The 22,922-nt window shown below is 35.8% G+C and overlaps 1 protein-coding gene across 3 annotated transcripts in view; it reads left to right on the top strand.

The window, feature by feature from the left end:
* The window catches only part of FGF14 (fibroblast growth factor 14), a 243,346-nt gene that overhangs the window by 61,129 nt on the left and 159,295 nt on the right, over positions 1-22,922 (top strand). For 2 of the 3 annotated variants that reach the window (XM_085306010.1, XM_085306008.1), the window contains exon 2: positions 4,235-4,274. The exons of the other annotated variant lie outside the window; for it this stretch is intronic. In XM_085306010.1, the coding sequence (XP_085162136.1) occupies positions 4,235-4,274 (40 nt within the window). The remainder of the gene's footprint in view (positions 1-4,234; positions 4,275-22,922) is intronic. 3 annotated transcript variants of the gene reach the window in all.

The raw sequence follows: 22,922 nt of genomic DNA, 5'->3' as shown, positions 1-22,922 counted from the left end.
CTTGGCTCACTGGCATTCTTAATACTTTTGCTTCTGAGCCAAAATTTTTTGCTCCTAGAGGACAATGATGCTCAGGAATGAGGTAGGACAGTGTATCTGCTTTTGTACATGCCTTAAATAGAGGCAAGGAAAAAAAATCATATTATGGGTTTTTATTGGCACTACTGGCCCACACATTACATATTGCCTCTGTCTCTTGGAGAAGAAAGAGAAATATGTTCTACCAGTTCTGAGTGCTGCATGTCATCGTAGAAATATTCAATAGCACTGAAAATCTGACAGAACAGTTGGTYAGTTTTCCCTTCCTTTGCAAAACAGAGTTTCAAGAAAAACAGGGCTTCTGGTATTTGAATTTTATTTTCAGGTGTTGGTCTTGTGTTTGAGCTCATGGTCAAATGAAGACTGCTAATAAAGGTGGATATATTCTCTTTAGGATTTGGGGATAGGTTTTGATTTTTTTTTCCTTGCTAAATCACTAAAATGTCTCTCGGTAGCCTCCTTTAAGTCCCCGTATTTTCTTTGGGTTTTTTTTTGTTTTTTTTTGTTTTTTTCTGAAGTGTTCTGACAGCTGATGTGTTCATTGCAATGGAAAAAGCTGTCCACTCCCCTCCCCTCCCCTCAGGACCCCTCCACTGCCCTGTAGGTGGTCTCTTTGAAGCTGTTCTTACTACTTAGTCTCTCTCTTTTTTWAAAAAAATTCACACCTTAGTCTTAATTCTGTACACATTCATTGCTAAATAGAGCGCATCCCARCTAGAAAATGCTTTTCTTTCTGTTTCTGTGCTACCTGCTTCTGATCCAGCATTGCAGGTGTCTTTTACTCAGCACAGTGGGAACTGTTGTATGAAGAATGACTCTATGTAAATACGAAACTTTACCAAATGACAATTTTTTTAAAGATCTGTAGGGGAGCTCCCAGGTTGGAGAACTTTCCTCTGAGAAAAGTCTTTGTAGAGATTTTGAGATGAATCTGCAGGAAATTTAGGATATGCTGTTTACTGCCAAAAAGTGTCCAATTCAGATTTTGACTGAGTACAGTCTTTCAACAGGTATTTCCAACATGTTAAATCTTCATAAAAGGGCACTCTCCATAAAGCTTCTGCAACTTGAGCAGAGGTAGTTGAGACCTAAWTTTTTTATGCAAAGAAAAAGAATAATAGCAATTTCTATTCTTTTTTTTTTCAGTAAAAACATTTGATTAAAATGAATGTTTCCATGATTTTTCAAGGAGAAAATTTTGCACTGTAGAAATTGTTTAGATATTTTTTTGTGACCTTTTAATTCTAACAGGACTCCCAGGCACCACAAGTGAATGACAACTCTCACTGTGCCCACTGTAAACTTTATGACCATTAACATGTATTTGGAAAGAAAATTGTGTGTATTATTTGAAGTGAAGATGGCTGAGTGCAGAATTTATGGCCCCAAGAGCATGATGCTCATGTTGTGAGTGCTGTGCAGGGAGATTTGAGTCCCCTTTAGGATTCTGTATTTATACTGTGTAGGCTTTACTGTGATGAATCTGGGCAGGTATCMTGTATCTGACAGCACAGCACTTTTAACAATGATGTAATCTGACTGCTAGGTCTATTAGGATATTCATGCTAAATCAAATGCATATGACTGAAGGGAATTTGAATTCATATGAGAAATCAAAGCCAGCTAACTTCCATCTTCAGTGACTGATCTCTGTAAGCAAGACTTGACTGGAGGTCAAGGTGGCTGTGGAGTCAAAATAGACTCTACGGTCAAAAAGCTAGAATTGCAGCCCTGCATCACAGTTCCCAGTTATATGCCTTATTAGATTTTCTCTCTGAGATCTGTTCTCCTCTGGAAAATATTTCAGAAGGTACAACAGCAGAGGTTGTATGTCTTCTGGATCTGTGGCAAGATGCTGACTTTGAGCCTACTTGAAAGCTTTGCTTCAGATAACCCTGCCATGAATGGCATATTTAGGAAGGCAAAGATTACTGGTTATTATGGTGGTCATACCTTTTATATGCACATAGTAGCTATGAGATCCAGTATGCCTTATTCTCACTCAGTGGGTCATTTGGTGGTGCTACGTTCTGCTCCCTGGTGACTTGTGGCTTTTCAGTTTTCTTAAYTGTCTTAACATATCATTGTCAGTGAGTATCTGCTCTCTGCTACCCGAAAAGAATATTTTATGACACATTTTGTAGCTATAAAGCGAATAAATAATGTAGTTGGCTTTCAGTATATTTTAATTGCTCTATACCCYGCATCTGACGGAACATTTTACTTTTCTCACAGCTACTCTGTCTCTTAGTTTCTTACCTATTGGGATATTTGGTCTTCAGCCTGCCTTCAAGGTTCGCTTCTATTGGCTTTGCTCTTGTAAAAAAACTAGCCTATAACAAATGAAAATTGTCTTTCAGAYATTTCTTGGGCTTTTCTTCTTTGATCCCACTGCTGTTTCCTCTTGCCCTTAGTCTAGTCCCTGTGACTTTGATTATGTTATTATAAAGGGCCTTCAAAAGAAGTTGAAGAATTTTAACTTTTGTATGTTTAAACCTTTGYATTTGAGGTAGATATTTTTATAAAGATGTATTTGTAAAATATTACTCTCTATAGGTTGCAATCATCACAATAATGTAATAATTCTCTTAAGATMTATAGCTTAATTATATTCCAGTAACTACAGCCTAGTGACCGACCTGTTGTTCCTCTGTGAACTGATATGGACRAGTAATTCAGGATTTTTCTCAACAGCTCTTGTTAGGTAGCTAGAAATAGCATTTACAAGAAATGTGTGTAAAGTTTCAGGAAACTGCATTTCTAAAGCTTGTACTGTTATAATATTTGACTAGTTAATGCATGAGCATAAAACTCCCCCTTTTTGTGGCCTAGGTGCCTACTTATAATTTGAGATTTAAATGTTTGTAGAAACAGTGAAAGAATCTTCTGTAGTAAGGTATCTATTTCAATAAATATTCTTTCAGTCTTCTTGAACTTATCTACAATCATTTTTGCCCCACCCAACCTCATTCTATTTTGTAGTAATTCCATCATATTTGCCTTATAAATAAAAACTAGTATTGTAGTTATATTATTAAGCATTACAGCTGTTTTACAGCTGTTGAACTCTCTTATTTTAGGGTAGTTTGTTAATAGGTGATCTCTGAAGTTATTGGCTGTTAATTCCTTTCAGGAAGGTCATCAGAAATGCTTCCCAGAGCTTAGGAAGTTTCTGGACTCAGTATATTCAGGATTTGACTTGGCAGGCAATGAGAAAAAGATGGGCTGTATTTCACAGCATGGCTATTCCAGATTTTTTGCATGGATCTCTCTTTGGTCTCTCATTTGCTTCTATATAGACACCTTTTAAGCACAAAGGYAAACTTCTTTATTTTTTTCTGAACTGACTGTACTTCTAAATGAAGTTGTTTGTGTAGTGTATACTTCTTTCCGTCAGTTTTCAGCACTATAGATGACTGTATACCTCTTGGTATATAGATGGAGAAAGATGGCTGTTTTCTCAAGAGCCTSAGATGTCAGTTGTCACCATGTGCTTATGTCTCCTTAACCTAGACCAAGCTCATATGATGAAGAGATTTTGTTCTATGRGAAAGGAAATTTTTAGTAATATTTGAAGTAAGCATTACTATGTGCTGTGAAGATTCTCCTGGGTACAAAAAAATGCAGATGTCTGCCTCTTAATGAGCAATGTATTGGAAGCATTTTAATCTTCTGTGGAAAAGGACTGAGGCACCAGCATCTAATATATACAAACCTGAGATTTTATCYTTCATACATTTCTTGTCACTGTTGTTATCGGCAAGACATACTACTTTATCTGGATGATTTTAGTTGAAGAGTTCCTCAGGCTGCCAGTTAAGGGAAGCCTATTTTCTTACTTCATTTCTTAGCACTTCTGCTTGTTGTATGGAATCTTGTTTTGTAGGATGGGAGAAGACAGGATATACAGAAGTGTAAAATTACGTACTMGTAATTGTGTTTGTCATAATCTTGTTTTCTCCCATCCTACCTTCCTCTCTCCTTCCCCTTTTTACATTAATACTGGCTTTCTGCAGAATAGCGTAGTTTCTAATTCTACCAAGTTTATTCTTTCTTTTTTTTTTGTTTTGAATGACTACAAGGGGGAGAAAGGGTGGAATTTACTGTATGTAATACCTCCTGTGATTGACAGTCTTTTTGCCTCCTGCTTTCTAGTAGGTAGATAACACTTGCTGTATGGGATCTTGTTTTGTAGGATGGAAGAAGAGGGAGGACAACAACAAACACAAATAGTGGTATGTAATTTTCCCTTTCTCCTTTGTCTCTCCCTACTCACTGGTCTTAACACAGAATGTGCTCAACCATATTATGACTGATAATCACATTATCATCATATTGATGTCTTATACTGCTATTTGCTGCCTTTTATAAAAACACATCTTCCCAGTGTTTTGTGAGTTAATTGACTGAGGAAATTCTGAGCTGAGGAAATTGCAGATGAAATATGACCTATGAAGCAAAGCTACCAGGTCGGATTGCAGTCACTCTTGACCATAATGTGACTGAGCTTAAACTGAGCAGGTTTTATATTCCATTACCAAATCTGAAGTCCTCTTGTCATCCTCTAGCTTTTAAATATTTTTGTGCTATCGTATGTGGGATTTTGAAGAAAACAGTGATGGGGAGAGGATAATCATCTTTCTATTAAAAAAAGAGTCTACTATAATAGATAATATAGCGTGCTACCTTTTTGAAAAGCTAATACTGTAGGGCTRATAGAACACTGGCTCATCTTGTGGGTCAAATTTCATCAAAAATATTGTAAACTTAAATTCTAATTGCATAATCTTGATTAGTTTGAATGACATGGGGAGAAGGTACCCAGCCTTGCATAAGAAGAGTTTTTCTTATAAAATGAAGAGGAAAATTGCTGCTAAACAGAGGACTTTTATTACTTTTAAGGGTAGGAAAGTAGTTTAAATAATACTGTSTGTGTAGTGTTCAAATAGACATTTCACTCAAAGGCACAGAAGTTATTCAAAAGATGTTGTCTGTCTTTTTTTTCTTGTCACGGGGATCACAGTTTTGCCCTCTGGCTAAAAGGGTATAAATTGGCAGTGTTTATAAGACAGATATATAAAGCATAGTAGCTGAGGCACAAAGATTAAGGGAAAAAGTGTTTTACTGAGGTCTGTTATCAAGCGGAATACAGAAAGGCAAGTGATGTGTCAAACACTTGTTTTCAAAAATATACTGTCTTGATTGGAACAGTTTTTCTTAGTGTTGTTCTCAGTTATTAGTTCACTATTGACTTAGCAGGAACATGCCCGTGAATCATTCTTAGTTTCTATGACACCCTTAAGATCTGGATGGTATGCCTACAGCAACAAACAAGTCATATTTTCAAGTTCTGAATAGCTGTGGTAATTATGAAAGCAAAGCTGTATTTGTATTTGCCATGATGATCAGAAAAGTCTGCGTATTACAGTTAAAAGCAAGAACAAAACCCAGCAAATCCTCAACAGATAATGAATCCACACTCCATTTGATACTGTCACATTAGGGATCAGATCCTGTATGTTATCTGTTCTACATAGGTTGTGTGTCAAGAGCATAAATGCAAAGATAAAATAAACTTTGTCTGTCTGATAATAAAATAGAATCCTTTTTCTGTTAGAAGATCTGGCTGTATTGGATTATGATAATCCTCAAGATATTGTCGTTTATGGACTGACACATGATCCCTACAGTCAGGATAATTATTTTCCTCCTACTGTGAAACTAGAAATATATTTACTTTGATGACCTCTCTGTGCCTGGTCCATTTAACAGGAAGATTAGCCTTTCAGTGGAGTGATTCTTCCCAGACTAGTGGAAGACCTAAATTCACATTGTCAACATAGAACAAACTGTATTTTATTTAGATAATAACTCCTTGTTGTGGAAGAATATGAAGTAAGACAATAGAGAGCTAACTAAGATGTAGAAGCTTTGTAAGTTCTTTCCTGGTGGCCTTTGGAGTAAAATTAATTGCTTTTATTCTGAAGTTCAAAACATTACCATTAATTTTCATGATGACTTTGTTGTGTAGACATGGCACTCTAATACTGAATAGAACTGTCTGAAAGAAAATGCATGGGCTACTAAGATGTCAAGAAAAATTGTGCTTTTCARGTTCCAAGAGAGAGATAATTATTAGACATTTAGTCTTCAGTTTTACTTTAACTAGAGGGATATTCTTGCTTTGTTTTTGTTTTTCTTTATGTGATCGTAATGTGTCTGAGCAACCGTCACAACACCTAAGGAAGCGATAGCTGGACAGGGTTGTCCATCTTGATTTCAAGACGAATTCTTGGCCTGCAGTGGAGTGGCATCCACCTCCAGGTTATAGTGGTACATATTTTCTTTGTCTCAGTGTTGAAGATGTAGTATTGTAGTGTGAATGGCTGTGGAATACTGATTTTTACACTAGTTATAATGGAGAGGAATAGTGAAATTTCAGGACTCCTGGGGGGCCCCTGGCAGTATTGTGTCAYTTATAAATCCTGCTTAGCAACAAAGATCCTATTATCTATCTTGAAAATAAAAAAAGAAAAAGAAAGCAACCTACTACAGCTAAGAGCTGACAGGTTACATACCTCCAAAAGCAACAGAGTTCACAGAAACATGTGGAATGTCAATCTCCATGATAAAAAACAGTTGTCCAGCACCTTAGCCATTGTCAGGTTTTATATGRGAATAAAAAGTATTTTGTGGGATTTTATGGGATTTGACAACACCTCTTACATTGCTTCTGGGACGTTTATGGTGTGCTTTTTCCAATGGTGGGTGCAGCAAAGGGGAGTTCATGAAGATGTATGAATCGACTGGACCGTGAATGTAAAATCTGTTTTGCAACATGCTTGTGTTGTATTAACTATATTTCCTTCAAATAAAATTTGCAACAACACCTGTAACATGTGATGGATKAGATATGGCAATTTGCTAAGAATAAAGAATACAGCATTCTTTTTAAGCAAAACTTTCCTATGGACATAAGTAGATATTTAGAATCAGATATGTGGGTGTGTTTTCTGCCATTTGCTAGATTTTTTTTTTTTAGTATTACAAATAATGAAAGACAGCACTTAAGAATACAGTAGGGTAGATTTTGAGAATGGATATTTAGAGTGAGAAGTCTAATACGTTTAAAAAGAAATAGCATTTTGGTATTTCAGTCCTATTGAATTTCCAAAATGTAAATGAGAAAGGTGACATGATTTAAATGGTCTCAGAACTTGAAAACTGCTCTTCAGATGTAACAAATTCAGTTAACAGGGGTTCCTTGTCCATGCATATTTATTTTGCAGCCAGGGTAAACTTTTGGCTGGCTTTCTCTTAAAACATAGTTCATAGTTTTCCTGGTCTATGCAGAATATGTTATGTTTATTGCACTGTAAATATGATTGTTGCCTTTAACATCATTTTGGGTGCCCTATGGTTTTGATATTCTAGCCTGTAACTATTATAATAATTTTTTAAATATACTCATTCACTTCTTTTACCTGTTTTAAGGTATTTATAATTCTCATTAGCAGTAGTAAGAGAAATTTCTGTTGATAAGCACTACGGTGGTATTCTGAATGTACTCTAAAGAGATCACTGTTAGTCATGGACTCAGTGTTCAAATGAAATAATGTCATTAGACATTAGAAATAATGGCATTAGAGAGAAGCAGCGACCTTCCTGTGCATTTACCTCCTGGGGAAGGAGAATTTCCAAAATATTACCATCTTTCCTGWGGGTCAGGTGAGAGGAAGCCATACAGAATATACCAGGAAATTAATTCCAGTCTGATCCCTCTGAAATGAAGCATGTTTTCATGCCATTGCTTCCTTCCTGTTACTGCTCCAGTGATTTTTATAAACCACGTCTGACTTCCACAGCACCGCTGTGGATGAGTGGGAAGCGGAGTGCCGGTTCAGCACATCTCCTGCCCACTTCACTGCGACAGGCGGTTACTGTAAGCTAATTTTTCCAGCTCTGTCCAGGCTTAGCAGAGAGACACCGGCCTCACCAGAAGCTGATGCTTCCCCACTATCCGAGTAGTCTTCGATGCCTATTTTAGCATCATGCAGTTAATGTCCTCCAGGAAGGCAAGGGAAAAAATCACAATAAAGATCAAATAAAAGCCAGAACATCAGGGAAAAGTCGTTACTGCAGATTTTTGTCAGCTGGTAGATGACACATTCAGCACGTGTGTCAGTAGCGTGCAGCAGGTGCACGTGCTTGAGTCATGTATCATCGTACCCTGTAACAGGCACCTCCRTGGGCTCTGTGGTTAACTGGGCAAGCCAGAGTAAGGCAGAGAGAAAACACATCAGAATATTCTAGTTTTAGGATAATAATGCAGGGTATCATGATTAGGCATGTGAAATGCATACGTTGTGTGGCCAAACCAGACATAGAAGGAATTCAAATATTCCTGGAGAGGGAGCACCTTGCATCATTTAAAGCCTTTTCCAGGTGATTGAATGGAACTGATGAAATCTTCAGAAGAAAATATTTTGTTCAGGAGTTTCTCAACATATTTCCACAGCTGAAAATGTGTTCATGAGTTACTGTGGGTTTTTAGAACAGGAGAAGAGAGTTGTTTAGATTACGGTGGTTGGGGGAGGCAAAATAATAATTTTCACATTTCTATCCAATAAATTTGTGGCTTTGAGAGTTCTCCTTTTTTGTTCATGTGACATTTTGATAATTCATATATTGAGTTTCTTCTGTATTTTGAATCTTTTCTATTAAATTTCTCTATAAAAGAGAATGAAAAAAGAAATGTTGCTTTTTACAATAGGTGAGGTTTTCTTCCAAGGAAAGGAGCTATATGCTTTATAAGACCTCAAAATTCTACTATATGGGTAATATATATGGAATAAATGACTAGAAACAGTTTATAATACAAAGGGAGATCAATGATCTCAATAAAAGTTAAATTTCCTTACCTTTATAAAAAAGTAAATAGAAGCACATGGAGTGTTCTTTTTTCTCTAAAGAATTGCATGCTATTATTGTATTTTCTGGGCAGAAAATGCAATAATAATAATGGTCTTTCTCAGAGCCTATATCCAACATTTCCAAAGTTGTGTCTTACATATGATAACCTCCTTTAAAAAAATAAAATTAGATATTTAGTGGGGAGCCATCTCTTCACTTCTTTCATAAAAGGATTTTAGCTCATATTTAATTAATTTGTAGTATATTCATGCAATAAGCATAAAGCCAAAGTATAGAACAGTCCCTTGTGAAAGAGGGGGAGCCTGTGCTAGTATTCCTGAAAGTATGTTTTGTAAATTTGCTAACTTGGAAGTTAAGTCAGAACCCATGTCTTAGAGATGTTGAATCGTTAGAGATAACCAGACATTTAGTCGATTCCTGTAAAGTAACTTCAGGAACTCTTGACTCAGAAATCTGATGCATTTGATACTGTGAGGAACTAACTCTTTTGCCTCCTCTAAACCCCAATTCTTTCTGATATGTTTGTGTTAAATATGCTCTGTTTAAAACATATATATTCTACAAAGTACTGAAACCCTACAGATTCATCCTAGAATTTGAAAGTAAAGCCATCTCTTGACCCTCCCGTTGCAACCATCGATATATTCCTTCCACCAGTGTTTCTTGTCAAGGTGCATGCTGCTCCCCCCGTTGTTTCCAAATGCCAGCCTAAGCAGCTGTCAATTCCTTTTTTTTGAAAAGATTTTACTTTTCAGGAAAAAAAAAAAAAAGCACCTTGAAGAAGAGACATAGCTATATATTTATACACATAGAAAGCAAATTTTTACGTATGAAGGAGCCTGGCTTGTGTGTTCACTGCCTAGACTGGAACAGTGCTCTGTGGTCGTATGTTCAGGACTTAGGAAGGAAGAAATCAGTAGTGACACATGCTTGGATGACTGATGTGGAAGAAAGTGGTTCCGTGTCTGTGTCTGCTCTACTGCTCAGTACATTTATAGCGAAGGCATAAATAAATATTTATAAAATGTATCGTAAGCTCTGTCATCTGTTTAGTAATTACCTATCCTCCTCCCAAGCCCAGAAAGATTATTTGGCCGTCTTTCCTGCAACTTTGAAGAAACAAATCTAACCCAGTAATAAATCATTTATCTATCAATTTTAATGAGTGAGTATAGAAAATAAGGCTGTGACCAGAGGAGTTTAATGTATTCAAATGTTTAGTAGCATTTGTCTTATTTCTGAACTGAAAAATAGTGCTTTTTTTTATTCTCATGATGCAAATACAGAATTTTCTGTTTTAGAACAGAAGAGTTGCTAAAATGTCAAAATGGAGACAGGCCCACGATTGAAAGGACTCTTGCTTTTATATCTGTCCAGCCTAGTTTATTGTCGGTACATATTTGGTATTTTGCAGTCATTCTGAGTTCTTCTTACCTTGTTAATGTGACCTAATACTTGTGATTTYGTTATCTCTATTTGACCCCCTGAGTTTGGAATGTTAGGTGTGTTTATTAAGAGTTTCAGAGTCAAATGCTTCACCATGGAAACCAAAGATTTCCCAGTCCTCATGTGATATTCTTGGAACCTGTCTTATTAATAATGGAATTCTTTTTGCCATCTGCTTGATGGAATGGATTTTGTGCATGCAGGCTAATGCAGAGGAGATGAGGTGGAATRTGTGATTTTTAAAACATTACTCCTTGAGGAAGCTTGGAAAATAATCTTAACCTTTCAAAGGCAGCAGGAGAGCTGATTAGCTGGTTAATTCAATCATTTTTTACACTGCTGACTTTCCCATTCATTAAGACATCCAAATCACATGACTGAAGGTGCAGAGGTTCTGACTGGGGCTCTGCAAGTCAATAGGAGTGAGGGCAGTCACCCCTCTAAAAATAAATGGYCTCATTTTTATACTTTGGAAGAATTTTCACTCGAGCAAGAAAACTGCTGCTGCCAGATGGTGATGGAAGCATTACTATAGCAAGGGGACATTAACAAAGATGCATTCAGCACTGCAAATTGTTGCCATAGCTACAGGATGCTAAATACTTATAAATAAATAAATAAAATTAGACTGTATTATTTAGATAGATCAAGCAGAAAGTAATGATTTTGGCTCATTTTTCCTTTCTGAAATGGATGCATTTCATCTCCTTTCTACTTAAAACTTTGTTGTAACACTCTCTCACTGACCAGGTACATTTCTTTGTACCTAAATACCCTTATTAGCTGGATTTATTTTTATTCTAGAATAAATACTTTCTTGCTGATCTTTCTAAATTCTTTTAGCATATCTCTATAACTGAATAGCGCATAATGGTCTATAGAATTTCTAAACACTTTAAACTTCGATAGCAGGATATAACAAATGCTGAAATTACTGTTGGTGGTATAGCAGCTCCTGAGYGTCCTTAGGCAGACTGGCATCCCCTTGTGTTAGTTACAACACAAAAAGAGAGTTTCATGGAAATGCAGATGCATCAAAGGGCCTAAGATTTGGTATTTGCAGTCACAATAAGTGGGGAAAATAAAGTGTTAGACGAGGGAGGAGTTTGAGGTAAAAGGGAACGTTAGAACAAGCATATTTCAATACGGGAAGCAGCAGTGAGGAGATAGCCACATGGCCAAAGATATTTACGGTTGGAGGAGACTGCTCTATTTTTCCTAACGTTTTATCAAAGTTGTTTCAGCCATACTGAAATTTGCAGCGCATTTATAAGCCCTGGCCTGGGGAAAGAGGGGCAAAAGCTGTGCGGGGGGAGAGTGCTGCAGTCCGGATATGTCTCCCTTCCTCTTTGCCTGGAAGTAATCATTAGATAGCACTTATTTAAACACAGTCCTAAGCCAACACAGAAAAGGTTAAAGCCAATCTGGCAGGAGTTCGAAGGTGAGAGATTTCTCATCGCTACAGGGCGCACAGAGGAGAGAGAACTGCAGCTTGCGTTGGTTCAGCAGGGTGCTTTTTTGTGTGTTTGAAAATAGTGTCCTGGCAAAGGCCTGGGAAAAAATAGAGATTTGGCACTGAGTGATTCTTCAACAGCTCTGATAACTCATTAGTTTATATAGGAATTGTGGCAATTCTGTTCCTGTTCCTTTTTCTCTTTAAAGTGTTTGTCACCAACCTGAACATATGGAATATTGGTTTTGCTGCCATAACTGGGCTYTTTCCTTACTGCAGAATCACACACRGTGTGTTGTATTGGCACCATCTGTTACTATTTTAAATATTTAGATTAATGGTCTAACATTAATCCAGTGTCTCAAACTATTAAGTGCTCTGGATTTGTAGAAGGGGAGACAAAGAGCAACTGCTTTCCTCCAGGAAAAAAAGTTATCATTCTAATTTGCTTTTTCACTTAAAATATTTTACAGATCTAGGCCAAATATGCTAATGCAGTTCAAGCAACCAAAATATTCAGATGTGAATAATCCATGAATATACATAACAAATCATACTTAATTACATTTTGATGTCTGGATAGAAGCCAGTATGTTTTGTCAAGTCTCATAGGGAAACTGCACATGCTATTTATGCATCATTTCATAAATTGTTTTACCACCATGCTTAGTTCTGTTCTTCAGGCAGATTTTAGGTTTGACATCAGTTGTTAAGACCAGCATTGCTTTTTAAAAAGAAACCCAAATTTCAGTGCAAAAGTCCCAAAGAAAATTTCAGTGGAATTTTTACTTAGTCCAACTGAAAAATTTTCACGGTCTTTTCAGATGTAGCTTTTCCTCCTTCTTTTAATGTAATAAGTTTCGTCCAAAAGAATCTATACTTGCCAATATTTTATTTGTTATATTACATATTCTTAGAAGCTACCTCTAGCCTTCTTTAAATATCTAYATGCGTTAAATTTACTAATCATCTTGCATTATGGCATATCAGCATTGTATATTGAGAGGGTGTGGTAAGTGACTGATATAACTGTGTTAGTATTTAATAATCATAGTACAGAGTTGTCCTAAACAAAAAATCTGTAGTCTGTTTGCAGTGTACACCCACATGCATACCTTCTAAATATGTAATCCAGATTTTTAATGTTAAACAAGTACAACTTTTTTATTACTCCTATCACTTCTTGCGATGCAGCCTTTCAAAATTTGATGCTTAATTATTTTGGTACTACTTAACGCTTTTATCTGTCTTCTCTACAATAGTAAGTACTTTACTCTCTGTAGCTCTGTAAATGGACCAAAGTAAAGATTTTGAAAAYATGCCCAGACAAGGCAAGAGCAAAATCCAGAGGAACCAAGAAAAATGAATTATTTCAACATATGCTAAAATTATGATAAATTAGGCACATTGTTACTTTAGGCATTTACTACTTGCCTTTATATGATGTAGAAATGTGTGAGCATACATATGTCTTGGCCTAAAAATCAGTCATTTTTTCAGACATTAATTTGCACGAATGCTCAGTTTCTTATGCATCTTTAGCCTTGCTAACATAATGGTTTGATTTTATTATAAAAATTACTTTCTTACGCAAGTGTAGCTAACTTTGTGGCAAGAGATTACATTAATTCTACTTTATTTGTCATACAAGCCTGAAAACATGAACAAACTAAATAAAGTAAGTCTTACTGAATCAAATAAAATATTGGGAGGGAGTTGGAAATGCATGTTAAAACGTGACAATTWTTTTTTTTTCTGATCAATGACAGTGAATATAATCAGGTATTAAGTAAAAATTGCTGCTGATTCAAACGTGCATGAAGCTTTGATGTAAAGGCGTTCACTTTCCTGGCGTATTTAGGCATCCATATCATAAGCAGTGCGATGGCGCATTAGTTTATGCCAATTATTTCCATCTATATGTTTGTAATCTCCACAAATTTGTGGTTTCTTGGCTGAGGCAGAGTGATCCTTCTGCATTTAGGTTCTCCTCCTGTTGGAGCTKGCCTTGGCAGAGTGTTGTTGGCAATCCTGAACTGTTCGTGATGGTTCTCTGCTGTGAATGTATCGTGTCCTTCATGAAATAAGTTACCTGTCACAGAGCTTGACATCAAATGTCTGATACTTCTCCTAAGTGAATTTACTTAGAGGGAGTTTCTTTAGTTCTACTCTGACAAAAGGTGACCTGTTTGGCGTTAAATACATCGTTTAAGTAGTCTACAATGAGAATAAAGTTTCATCCATCACAAATTGCTATGATCAGATTACATTATCTAATATTATTCCTTTAAAAAAATTGGGGGGTAAGGAAAAGTTGAAACTGGATGTTGAAAAGTTGATGAAAAGTTTGATGAAAAAARTGGATGTGTGGATGAAAAGTTGAAAATAAGTGATCTGTAATATATGGATATATTTCAGGCCATTAAGAAATATATGATCTTCAGGACACTTGTACCAGTAATAGCTTTTGTGTTCCTAGCTCCATGAGTGGCAGCAAGAAGAGATGATGGAGGAAGAGGAAAGATGGTGGTTGAGAGGACAGTAGGCCTATATTTCTTTTTTTTTCTTTTTTTCCCTAGAAATTCAGACTACTAGCAAAAATACTAGCAGATATCACTGCAATCATTTGTGTAGATATTTTTAATTTAGGCAATTGATTTTAATTCATATCTTACCGGACAGTGTTTGTTATTGTAAAAATGAGGCATTGCTCTGTTTTTCTAGCCCTACTATAACTGCAGTTGTTTAGACCTTTCACTTAATACCATCAAGATCTTGTCAAGTGTTAGAGGTTTAACTTAAAATATTAATGCAGGGAAGTAAGATTCTCTTTCTCTTAAAATATGAAACATGAGATGATACCCTTGCTACACTTAATTCAATGGAAAATTTGTGTTTACCTCACTCATTGTTTTATATTATTTATGTTATCAAGTTATTATATGCACTTGTACTTTCAAAATATTAGTGAAGTGCATTCTAATTCACTGGGGAGCAATATATAAAGAAAGAGAGCTACTTTATAATGAATAACATCTCCTTTGAAACCAGGTAAAAGTTGTAGCCCAGAGAAGTCCTTCTCAGCTTTCATCTGACACTGAGGGGACCTAAATTGTGTGTGTGCCTCTTTCTTACCCCAGGTAGCTCAAGTTCTGTTTCTGTGCATCTCCAGAAGCACGGGAAGGTGAGGCAACCTGGCACCCAGCTGGTGGCTAAGTGCAAGTGGGACATAGGACAGGCGCACCTCCTGCCCCAAAGCCTTCACATAGAGGATCCCTGCAGAGAAAGCTTCTGTYCAGAACGGACCTGACACTTTCTCTTAAAACAAAGGGGGAACCAGACTGAACTCAGTCAGCTGCRTGATAGAGTTTAAACCATTTTAATTCCAGCTGCAGACCTGAGCCCCAAATCCACTGGGAGTGATTCTCAAACATAGAACTTTGGAGAGGCCTTGTGGGAGTCTGAAGATGAATCATCTCTGACAGGAAGATGAGGTAGCGTAGAATATTTGATTTAAAAAAGGACCATCACCTTTCTAAAATAAGTGTGAGCTGCCTGCTTTGAGGAGAGAAAGCTGTTTTGGATCTCTGAAGAGGTCTTTGGTGAACTTTTGATCACCTGAAGACAAGTGTCTTCTTGCACTGTCCTGAGGTTAGGCAGCTCCATCATCATCTTGGTGCTATTTCTTACTCTTTCCATGTGTTTTATAGGYAACCTTGCTTCCTGTCTTGGGGTCCCGGGGACCATCCTGGGGTTAGACAAGTCTTTTGGTGTTGCTGTGCCTAATGAAGGCATGCAGCAAACCACTTGGGCACCTACCGTATCATTTGGAACATATTGGTAGGTCACTTTGACCTACTGTGTTTCCTAACCTTTGAATGTAGACTGCCTAAGGATCCATGGAAAAATCAGCCTGAAATCCCAGATGTCACAAGCAGTCCCGCTATGCTTCCATCCCTCTGCCAACCTGACTGTTTCCATTCATATTGCACAGCCTTAAATTGGATCAAGTTCCTCATATTTAGGCATTTTATAGCTCAGTATAYGTGCCTACAGACAGAACAGCAGAATATTTAAACAGCTTGGATTTTGGCCTAACACCTAGTGCTTCATGAAGCATAGCAGACTTCTGGTAACTAAGAGTCAAATATTTCCAGTTGTGGTCCATRTATGAAGTTTGTCTCCACTACAGCAGTTTTGCATTTGCATGGCTTCATGAAGTCAATGTAGTTGTTTTTGATGTAACACCATAATAGATGAAATTTGCAGATTGTTGGAGGTCTCATTCRGTTTAAAATCTTAGASACTGTAATTGCWTTCTGTTTGCTTGTTTGTTTGTTTTTCCACTCCTTCATATTCTTGGGAGATTTTTTGTTTGTTTATTTTTAAGGATTTTACTCAGAAGAACCAAACACAAGACTCTGGGCGCTTCTCTTGTGCATAAACATACCCTACAGTCTTCAATTGTCTCATACCAGTTTGCAGATGGTTCATCTGCTTTTTCTGTTCATTCTAGATAAATGCTTCAGTTATTACAGATTTTAGACTATAAAATTTTGTTATGAAGTCAGAGTCTAAACTCCATTCAAAACCTTTAMATAGAGACCTCATCCATTTCTTGTTGAAATTTTGGAATATGTTCTCAGCCAACTGTTAAAGAAAAAAACTATTCCACTAACTTTCAGAGAAGTGATATGGTGCTGAATGTTCTTTAACTTTTTTTTTTAATCACGTTACATACATCAGTGACTAAACATGGCCTTTTTTCCTGCTGTTTGAGTTGGAATGATACACCTTATGCAATTATGTAAATCAATGTAACTGTCATTTTGAAAAATATATCAAATGAATAAAACAAAAATAAGACAAAAGTATGTATTAAATTCTTGTTTTAAATCAGAATATAGCAATTTGTGGAAGAAAAACTTCAAATTTAAACTTTAAACTTCAAATAGTTGTGAGTGCAGGTGATATACATTTCTATGTTGGGGAAACAAGTACAGAAATGCTCTACAGTTGCATTTACTTTGGAAAGAAAAAGATACTTTAGAGTATCAGGTCTCTTACARTATTATAGAATGCAATTTAATAATCATAGAGGGTAAAAGTCTGAGCTAGGATTTTCACTGCTCTTGCTGTATACTCTTATCTCAAATTGTACTCTAGTTTAAGTGCAYTGGGCACTGGGCATTGGATTTGTGTTTCCATATGTAATCCTGTTTGATTGTTTATATTAATTTTATTCTGAGGCAATTTTCTTTAGATGTCTAATATGAAGATATATAATATAAATTTTCTAAGGGAAAGCTTCAATTATTCTCTAAATAATGGTATTTAGATAGCAAGTACTCAGTGCTTTTCAGCTTGGCAGTAACYGTTTTCTGAAATCTCCGTGAGCATATTTTTGGTATGCATTTTATAAATATTTCATTTTAAATGCATCTGCATTTATCCCATCCTAAGGTTTTATTTTTGCTTACAGTGCCCTCACCTGTAACATAGGTCCAATTGCAGAACTGTAGCAGTAAAGTGGCACTTTTATCTTTGAATCTGTAGCTGGAGAAAGTACCTCTCTAAATGTATTATTTTGACAGCTAGAAACTGCTAATGTGTTCCAGCTGACTTGTATTAGTTTCCAAGATTATGCTTCAGACATGACAATGGCTTTCTAGTGTACCCTAAACACGGTTTATTTTTATGTCAAACCTCCTTACTCTGTAATGGAGACTGAAAACGCTAATGAAGCAATTCATTCACACTTCAATTACTGTTACCTCCCTTAATTTAACCGTTTGTCACATTGTGGGACAGAACGGATCTAAATAAAAAGCAATTGGGGTGAGAGAACCAACATCGTCTAGCTACCATTTCTGTTTGTGTTTCTTTATTTCTCCTTTCCCCACTTCTTTACCKCAGGCATTTGTCCAGGTAAAATCTCTCTCAGATCTTGACAGGAATGATAAGCACAGATGGCTCTACATATTTCRCTAACAGGCATAACTTAGCAAACTTTTCAGAAACTCATAAGAAAACTGTGAAAGGGTATGAATTTAGTCTTTTTTTTTTCATTTTAAACAACTTTAGAAAAATCCTCTGAACACTCATGAATTGATCTGAACACAAACTATGTGGGTAGGCTTTTTGGATGTAAAGCGGCTACGGTTTTCATTCTCAGGTTGTCTTGACTTGATATACAGACAAATACTGTATAGGTTACTTTAATTTACATTTTGACTCACATTTCGGTGGACAGATGCAAGGTAGCAGCTGAGGGAGTATAAGCTAATATTGGAGCAAGTGAATAGAGGGGAATAGCTTTTCCTTGACAGAGGAATTTGCATCCGGCAGGATCTAATCTCTTGTAATGCTGCATTTCTGAGATTCCCTGTCTCTGGGAACTTTTCCCTCTACAGTCGTCTTCCAGACTGTGACTCTTCAGCACCTGTGTTGTCTGTCAGGTTACAGATGCAAGTGGGGACATAGTTGTGGAAAGTCAAGTGAAAATAGAAGAAGCTTGCTTTATTTTTTTTTTTAAGTTGAAAGCTCATCATATAAAAATATCAGAACTTTGGTCTTATCAGAAACAGAGGGAGGAGGTAGAACAGGGGCAAGGTGTCTAGATCAATCATTGGGCTCCAAAATAGGTCGGTTCAGATTTCTATGCAATTTTCAGCATCTAGGCAGCTTTTTTTTAGAAATGTTTTTCTGCCAGCAGCTTGTCACAGCTTAGGGATGTTCTTGGCAAAATCTACCATGTTGAATCCTGTGTCCCATAAATCAAAGGGTTCCCGAGCTTGCTTAAGTGCTTACATCCTTCCCTACACATGCACACATGCACACACACACACACACACACACACACACAAAATTTCCATTCATTTCACTTCCACTAATCTTGATAATTGTGTTATAAATCTTTGCTGTATTTCCAGTGGATTGTTTAAGCTTTGCTTATGCCCAGTTAGACACTAGTAGGTTATGTTTAAGGACACAGCCAATCTAAATTTAGTTTTCACCATATGTATTCCACTGTCACATGTATAATATAAATTTTTCCTTTTTCCCCCCTTTTGATTTGTTTCTCCCCCCCCACACACCTTCTCCAGTTCTCAAGCATTAGCATCGGGGTACAATAGACAGACAATGAAGAGTGAGGAGATATTTCTTTAAAGAACAGTTTTYAATTTTTTTTTTTTTTTTGAACTATTTTCACTCATTTTTTTTTTTCAAATAGTATTTTTACTTCTTATTTTTGGGCCAATTTAGACAGACAACCTTTTCTTTCAATACCAGGTATTATGGCTATCTTCCTCAAATTTTATTCCAATACACATATTTTACCATCCTTTATCTTTTTTTTCAAAACATGAGTTTATTTTAGAAATTATGTCTAAGCTGCTATCAATATATGTATTTTTTTAATCATAACAAGCATTGGGAAGATAGTATGCGAACAAGAGACAGAAAACAGCTCAGGAATTTTTGCAGTCTTACAATGAGCCTAACATTGTAACTTTAGACATGGAATTTGTTTTGGCCTTCCAAAAATGGAGATTAGCAGCCTTTGTGCAAGTAATGGGGAGGATTAAATCTTAAAAGCATTGCCCCTGGAGCTAAGGGCCTGGCTTTGAAAGCTTTGGCCTAGGTGGAGAGGTTGAATGTTGGAGTAATAAATACAGTAGCATTTGCTAGTGAAGCAAGGTTCTGGTTTATGTGATTGAGGAGTGGAAGGATTTATTTGGAAATTTCTTTTCAAAACTGTGAACTACAGCCAGCTATGCATGACTTCTGTCCAACAATTTATTTTTTTAAATGAACTCAACTGCAAGCATATAGCTTAAGAACAAGGAGGTTTTATAGCTGAACAGGAAAAAGTTCTTATTTCTTTGGACTTAAATATAAAATCATAGTGCTCTTTGTATGTAAGTGTGTGCCTGGCATTGTAGCAGCAGCTTTAACAATACAATAGCCATTAGAACTGCCAGTTTTGAAGGTATCTGAGCCACAGCAATGTCTTGTTTTTTCCTGTTAATGAGAATTATTACAACCAGGATAATTATAACTTCCTTCAGAATATTCCTTTATATTGCTTCTCCTGTGCTTAGTCTCAACCAAGCACTGACTTTGTTTATATCAAGTATCAAGAAGACTGTAAAAGTCTGAGCAACATGATGGAAACTTTTTTTTTTTTTTTTTTTTGAAATGAACACTTTTTGATAATTCATAATTCAAAATGAATTTGTTTTTAAGTTTCAATTTGCCATAAGCTTAATTCTTATGGAAAACAAGTGTCTTTTGTCAAGGCTGGATCAATCTGGTTCACAAATTTAAAGAATGTCTAGCAAAGGATTATGACATAGAAAACACACCAGACAGAATACCGTAAGATGTTTATCATGGCTCTGTCTTGATGTTTCAAATAATGCCTTTCAGTGAAACAGTGGCCTTGTTAATAAAGTTCTTTAGGAAATGATACATTTTGTTTCTGATCTCTCCTCCCAAAGAAATKAATTTTAATTCTCCTTCTCCTATTTCTGATTCTGTAGACTACCTTACCGTATTAAGAGCAGGTTTGGGCTAGTATAATTATTTTGCAAGTCACTATTATGGGAGTGAAGTGGTGTTCGGTGATGACTGAATGCACTTGCAGACTATCTTTTGTAAAGAACATGCAGTTTTTTCTTCCTGCTTTTTAGGACTTTATTTGCTTTTAAGTTCCAGGAAACTTTTATTTTCTGCCATATTTGTTTCCAGCATGTTAAGTGAAACAGATCTTCTGTATATGCGAGCACATTATTTCATTTTTAACTTTCCTAAAAATGTTTAGCTAGTTTCTTTTTTCCTTAATGCACAATATTGAGTTTTTGCTTTTTATTTTTTAAACTTACCTACCATAAGTAACTTTTTCTCAGAATTGTTCTCAGCTATAGTTTCTTATAAAGGAAATAATATTTTTTACTCATAATAGCTCACAACTTGTATTTGCATTGTGTTTTAGGCAATAAAGCCTCATAAATGTATTTGACTTACATTAAGCCAGAGTCTTTGCAAGGAGTCCTGTGTATGAATCAGTCATTAGTAATAAGCTGATACTAGCAAATATTCAAAATTGAAAAGGATCTATTGCAAAAGTTTGAACCTGAATATTAAACTTCCAATAATTACAAAAAAAAATGTACAAGATGAAACAGTTAATACTGGCTACCTATTTATTCACTAATGCCAAACTTTTGAGTCAAGAACATGTTTCTAGCCAGCTCAGTTTGTACATATATAACAGTGTCTGTATTCCTCTCTTTCTGCTTAACTGTGGAAATAAAAAGTGCTCACTCTGTGGTTAACCTCAGTACTCGCTGAGTATTTAGGTCCGTAATTTATTTTAAAGATCTCTGTATACAGGTTTAAAGACAACCCTGCTGATGTGCTACATTTCATGTATTATCCATGATAAGTAATAAATCATATGTTCTTGCTGTGTTTATAGCTATATCTAATGCAACGTAAATCTTGGTATAACTGCTTAATGAAAGTCTCTGACATTTCTTTTAATTCATAGTAGAGAATATTGAGAATGAACTCAATGATGAGATATTTTTACACAGTCAGCATTGCATGTGAAGCCACCAATGAAGTGCAAGTCATCTTAACTCAGCAAAATGCATCCATAGATCAGCAGTGTTTATCTTGATCTTTCATGGAATAAAATAGTTCTTTTAGGAGCTCTTTGCAGTTTTTTCCTTGAATGGTAATACAGTTCAGTTTTAGGACTGCTAAAATTAGATGCAAATAGAGATTAAAACAGTGGTTTTCATCTAGTTGTCCTTTCTCTCCTCATTCATTATACATAAATCACATTTGGACTGACATTAGAAATTTCAAACACTTTCAGCTGTGCTTCAGCCTGAATAGACATTTTTTTACTTTTAACTGATTCAAAATATATAAAAAGCTCTATCAAATATCTTACAAAGAAAAAGATACCTTTATATGAAAAGGCCATAGCAAATTGGGGAGCTTTAGTATTGTTTGAAAAGGATATTAGAATGAGCAACTCTCTTCCTGAGGCTGAAATTTTGAAAAGTTATGTGAATTTACCCTAGATTTGCAAACCTCCTTTCTGAATATACTGGTCCATCATATATATATACATATACATACATACATATATATATATATATATATATCATATCATATCATATACTATATACTGGTCCATCACTGAGAAACTATTTTCTTTATGTTTTTATGTAACTAGGACACACTTCATTGTATTTTTTCCTTTACTTTTCCCTTTTCCCTACTGTTATTCGTACTGTATAAGGCAACTTAAATGTTATTGCTTAACACCAGGTGGGAAGCAGGGTAAAAGGGTATAAACTCCCTCTCCCTCTTTTTGGCATAGGATGGGGAAGATCTTCCCATTGATGATGCCATTATGTTTGCAGGCCAGTTATTTCAGCATTAATAATTTTTTTGATGTAAATTTCTAATGGTTTTCACCGAATTTACAAGAGAATATGCTTTGACCATCACAAGAGAAAAGCACAAACTATGTAAAACAGAATATTTCACTATGCTTTCTTTCATATTTCCTGTTGCCCAGAAAAAATTGCAAGCTGAAATAACAAGCAGCATCCCTTCTGCCTGGGTGTAGATATACATTTTAAATGCATCTGAAATAAATTTGGAGTATTGTACTTAGCAGCAATTTTGGATCTGATCCATCAAAATCATAGAAATTTTGTCACTGGTTTCTACAAGAAGTCACTTTATTAGTGCTCTTTCTGCAATAAAAATAAGGGTTTTGTTTTGAAGTGGACTGGCATGAAAGAGCATTAAAAAATCATAATAAGTACACATATGCAGATTCTCTGTTCTCACACAACTTGACCATTGAATCTGTATGTTTTAAATAATAGGGAGAACAAGTCAGTGAACAACACAGAACAGTGTTCATGTGCAGTCATTCTTTCTAGCTCATGAATATTTTTTTTTCTAATAGGGCTTTTGGCTTGTTTGTGTGGACTTATTGAACTATTCATTCATGTTT

Source organism: Rhea americana, unplaced genomic scaffold (genome assembly GCF_003343005.1).
Source record: "Rhea americana isolate MKP2758 unplaced genomic scaffold, rheAme1 scaffold_23, whole genome shotgun sequence".
Lineage (NCBI taxonomy): Eukaryota > Metazoa > Chordata > Aves > Rheiformes > Rheidae > Rhea > Rhea americana.
Note: the sequence above shows the minus strand (reverse complement) of the source record. Positions and strands in the feature narration are given on the sequence as shown.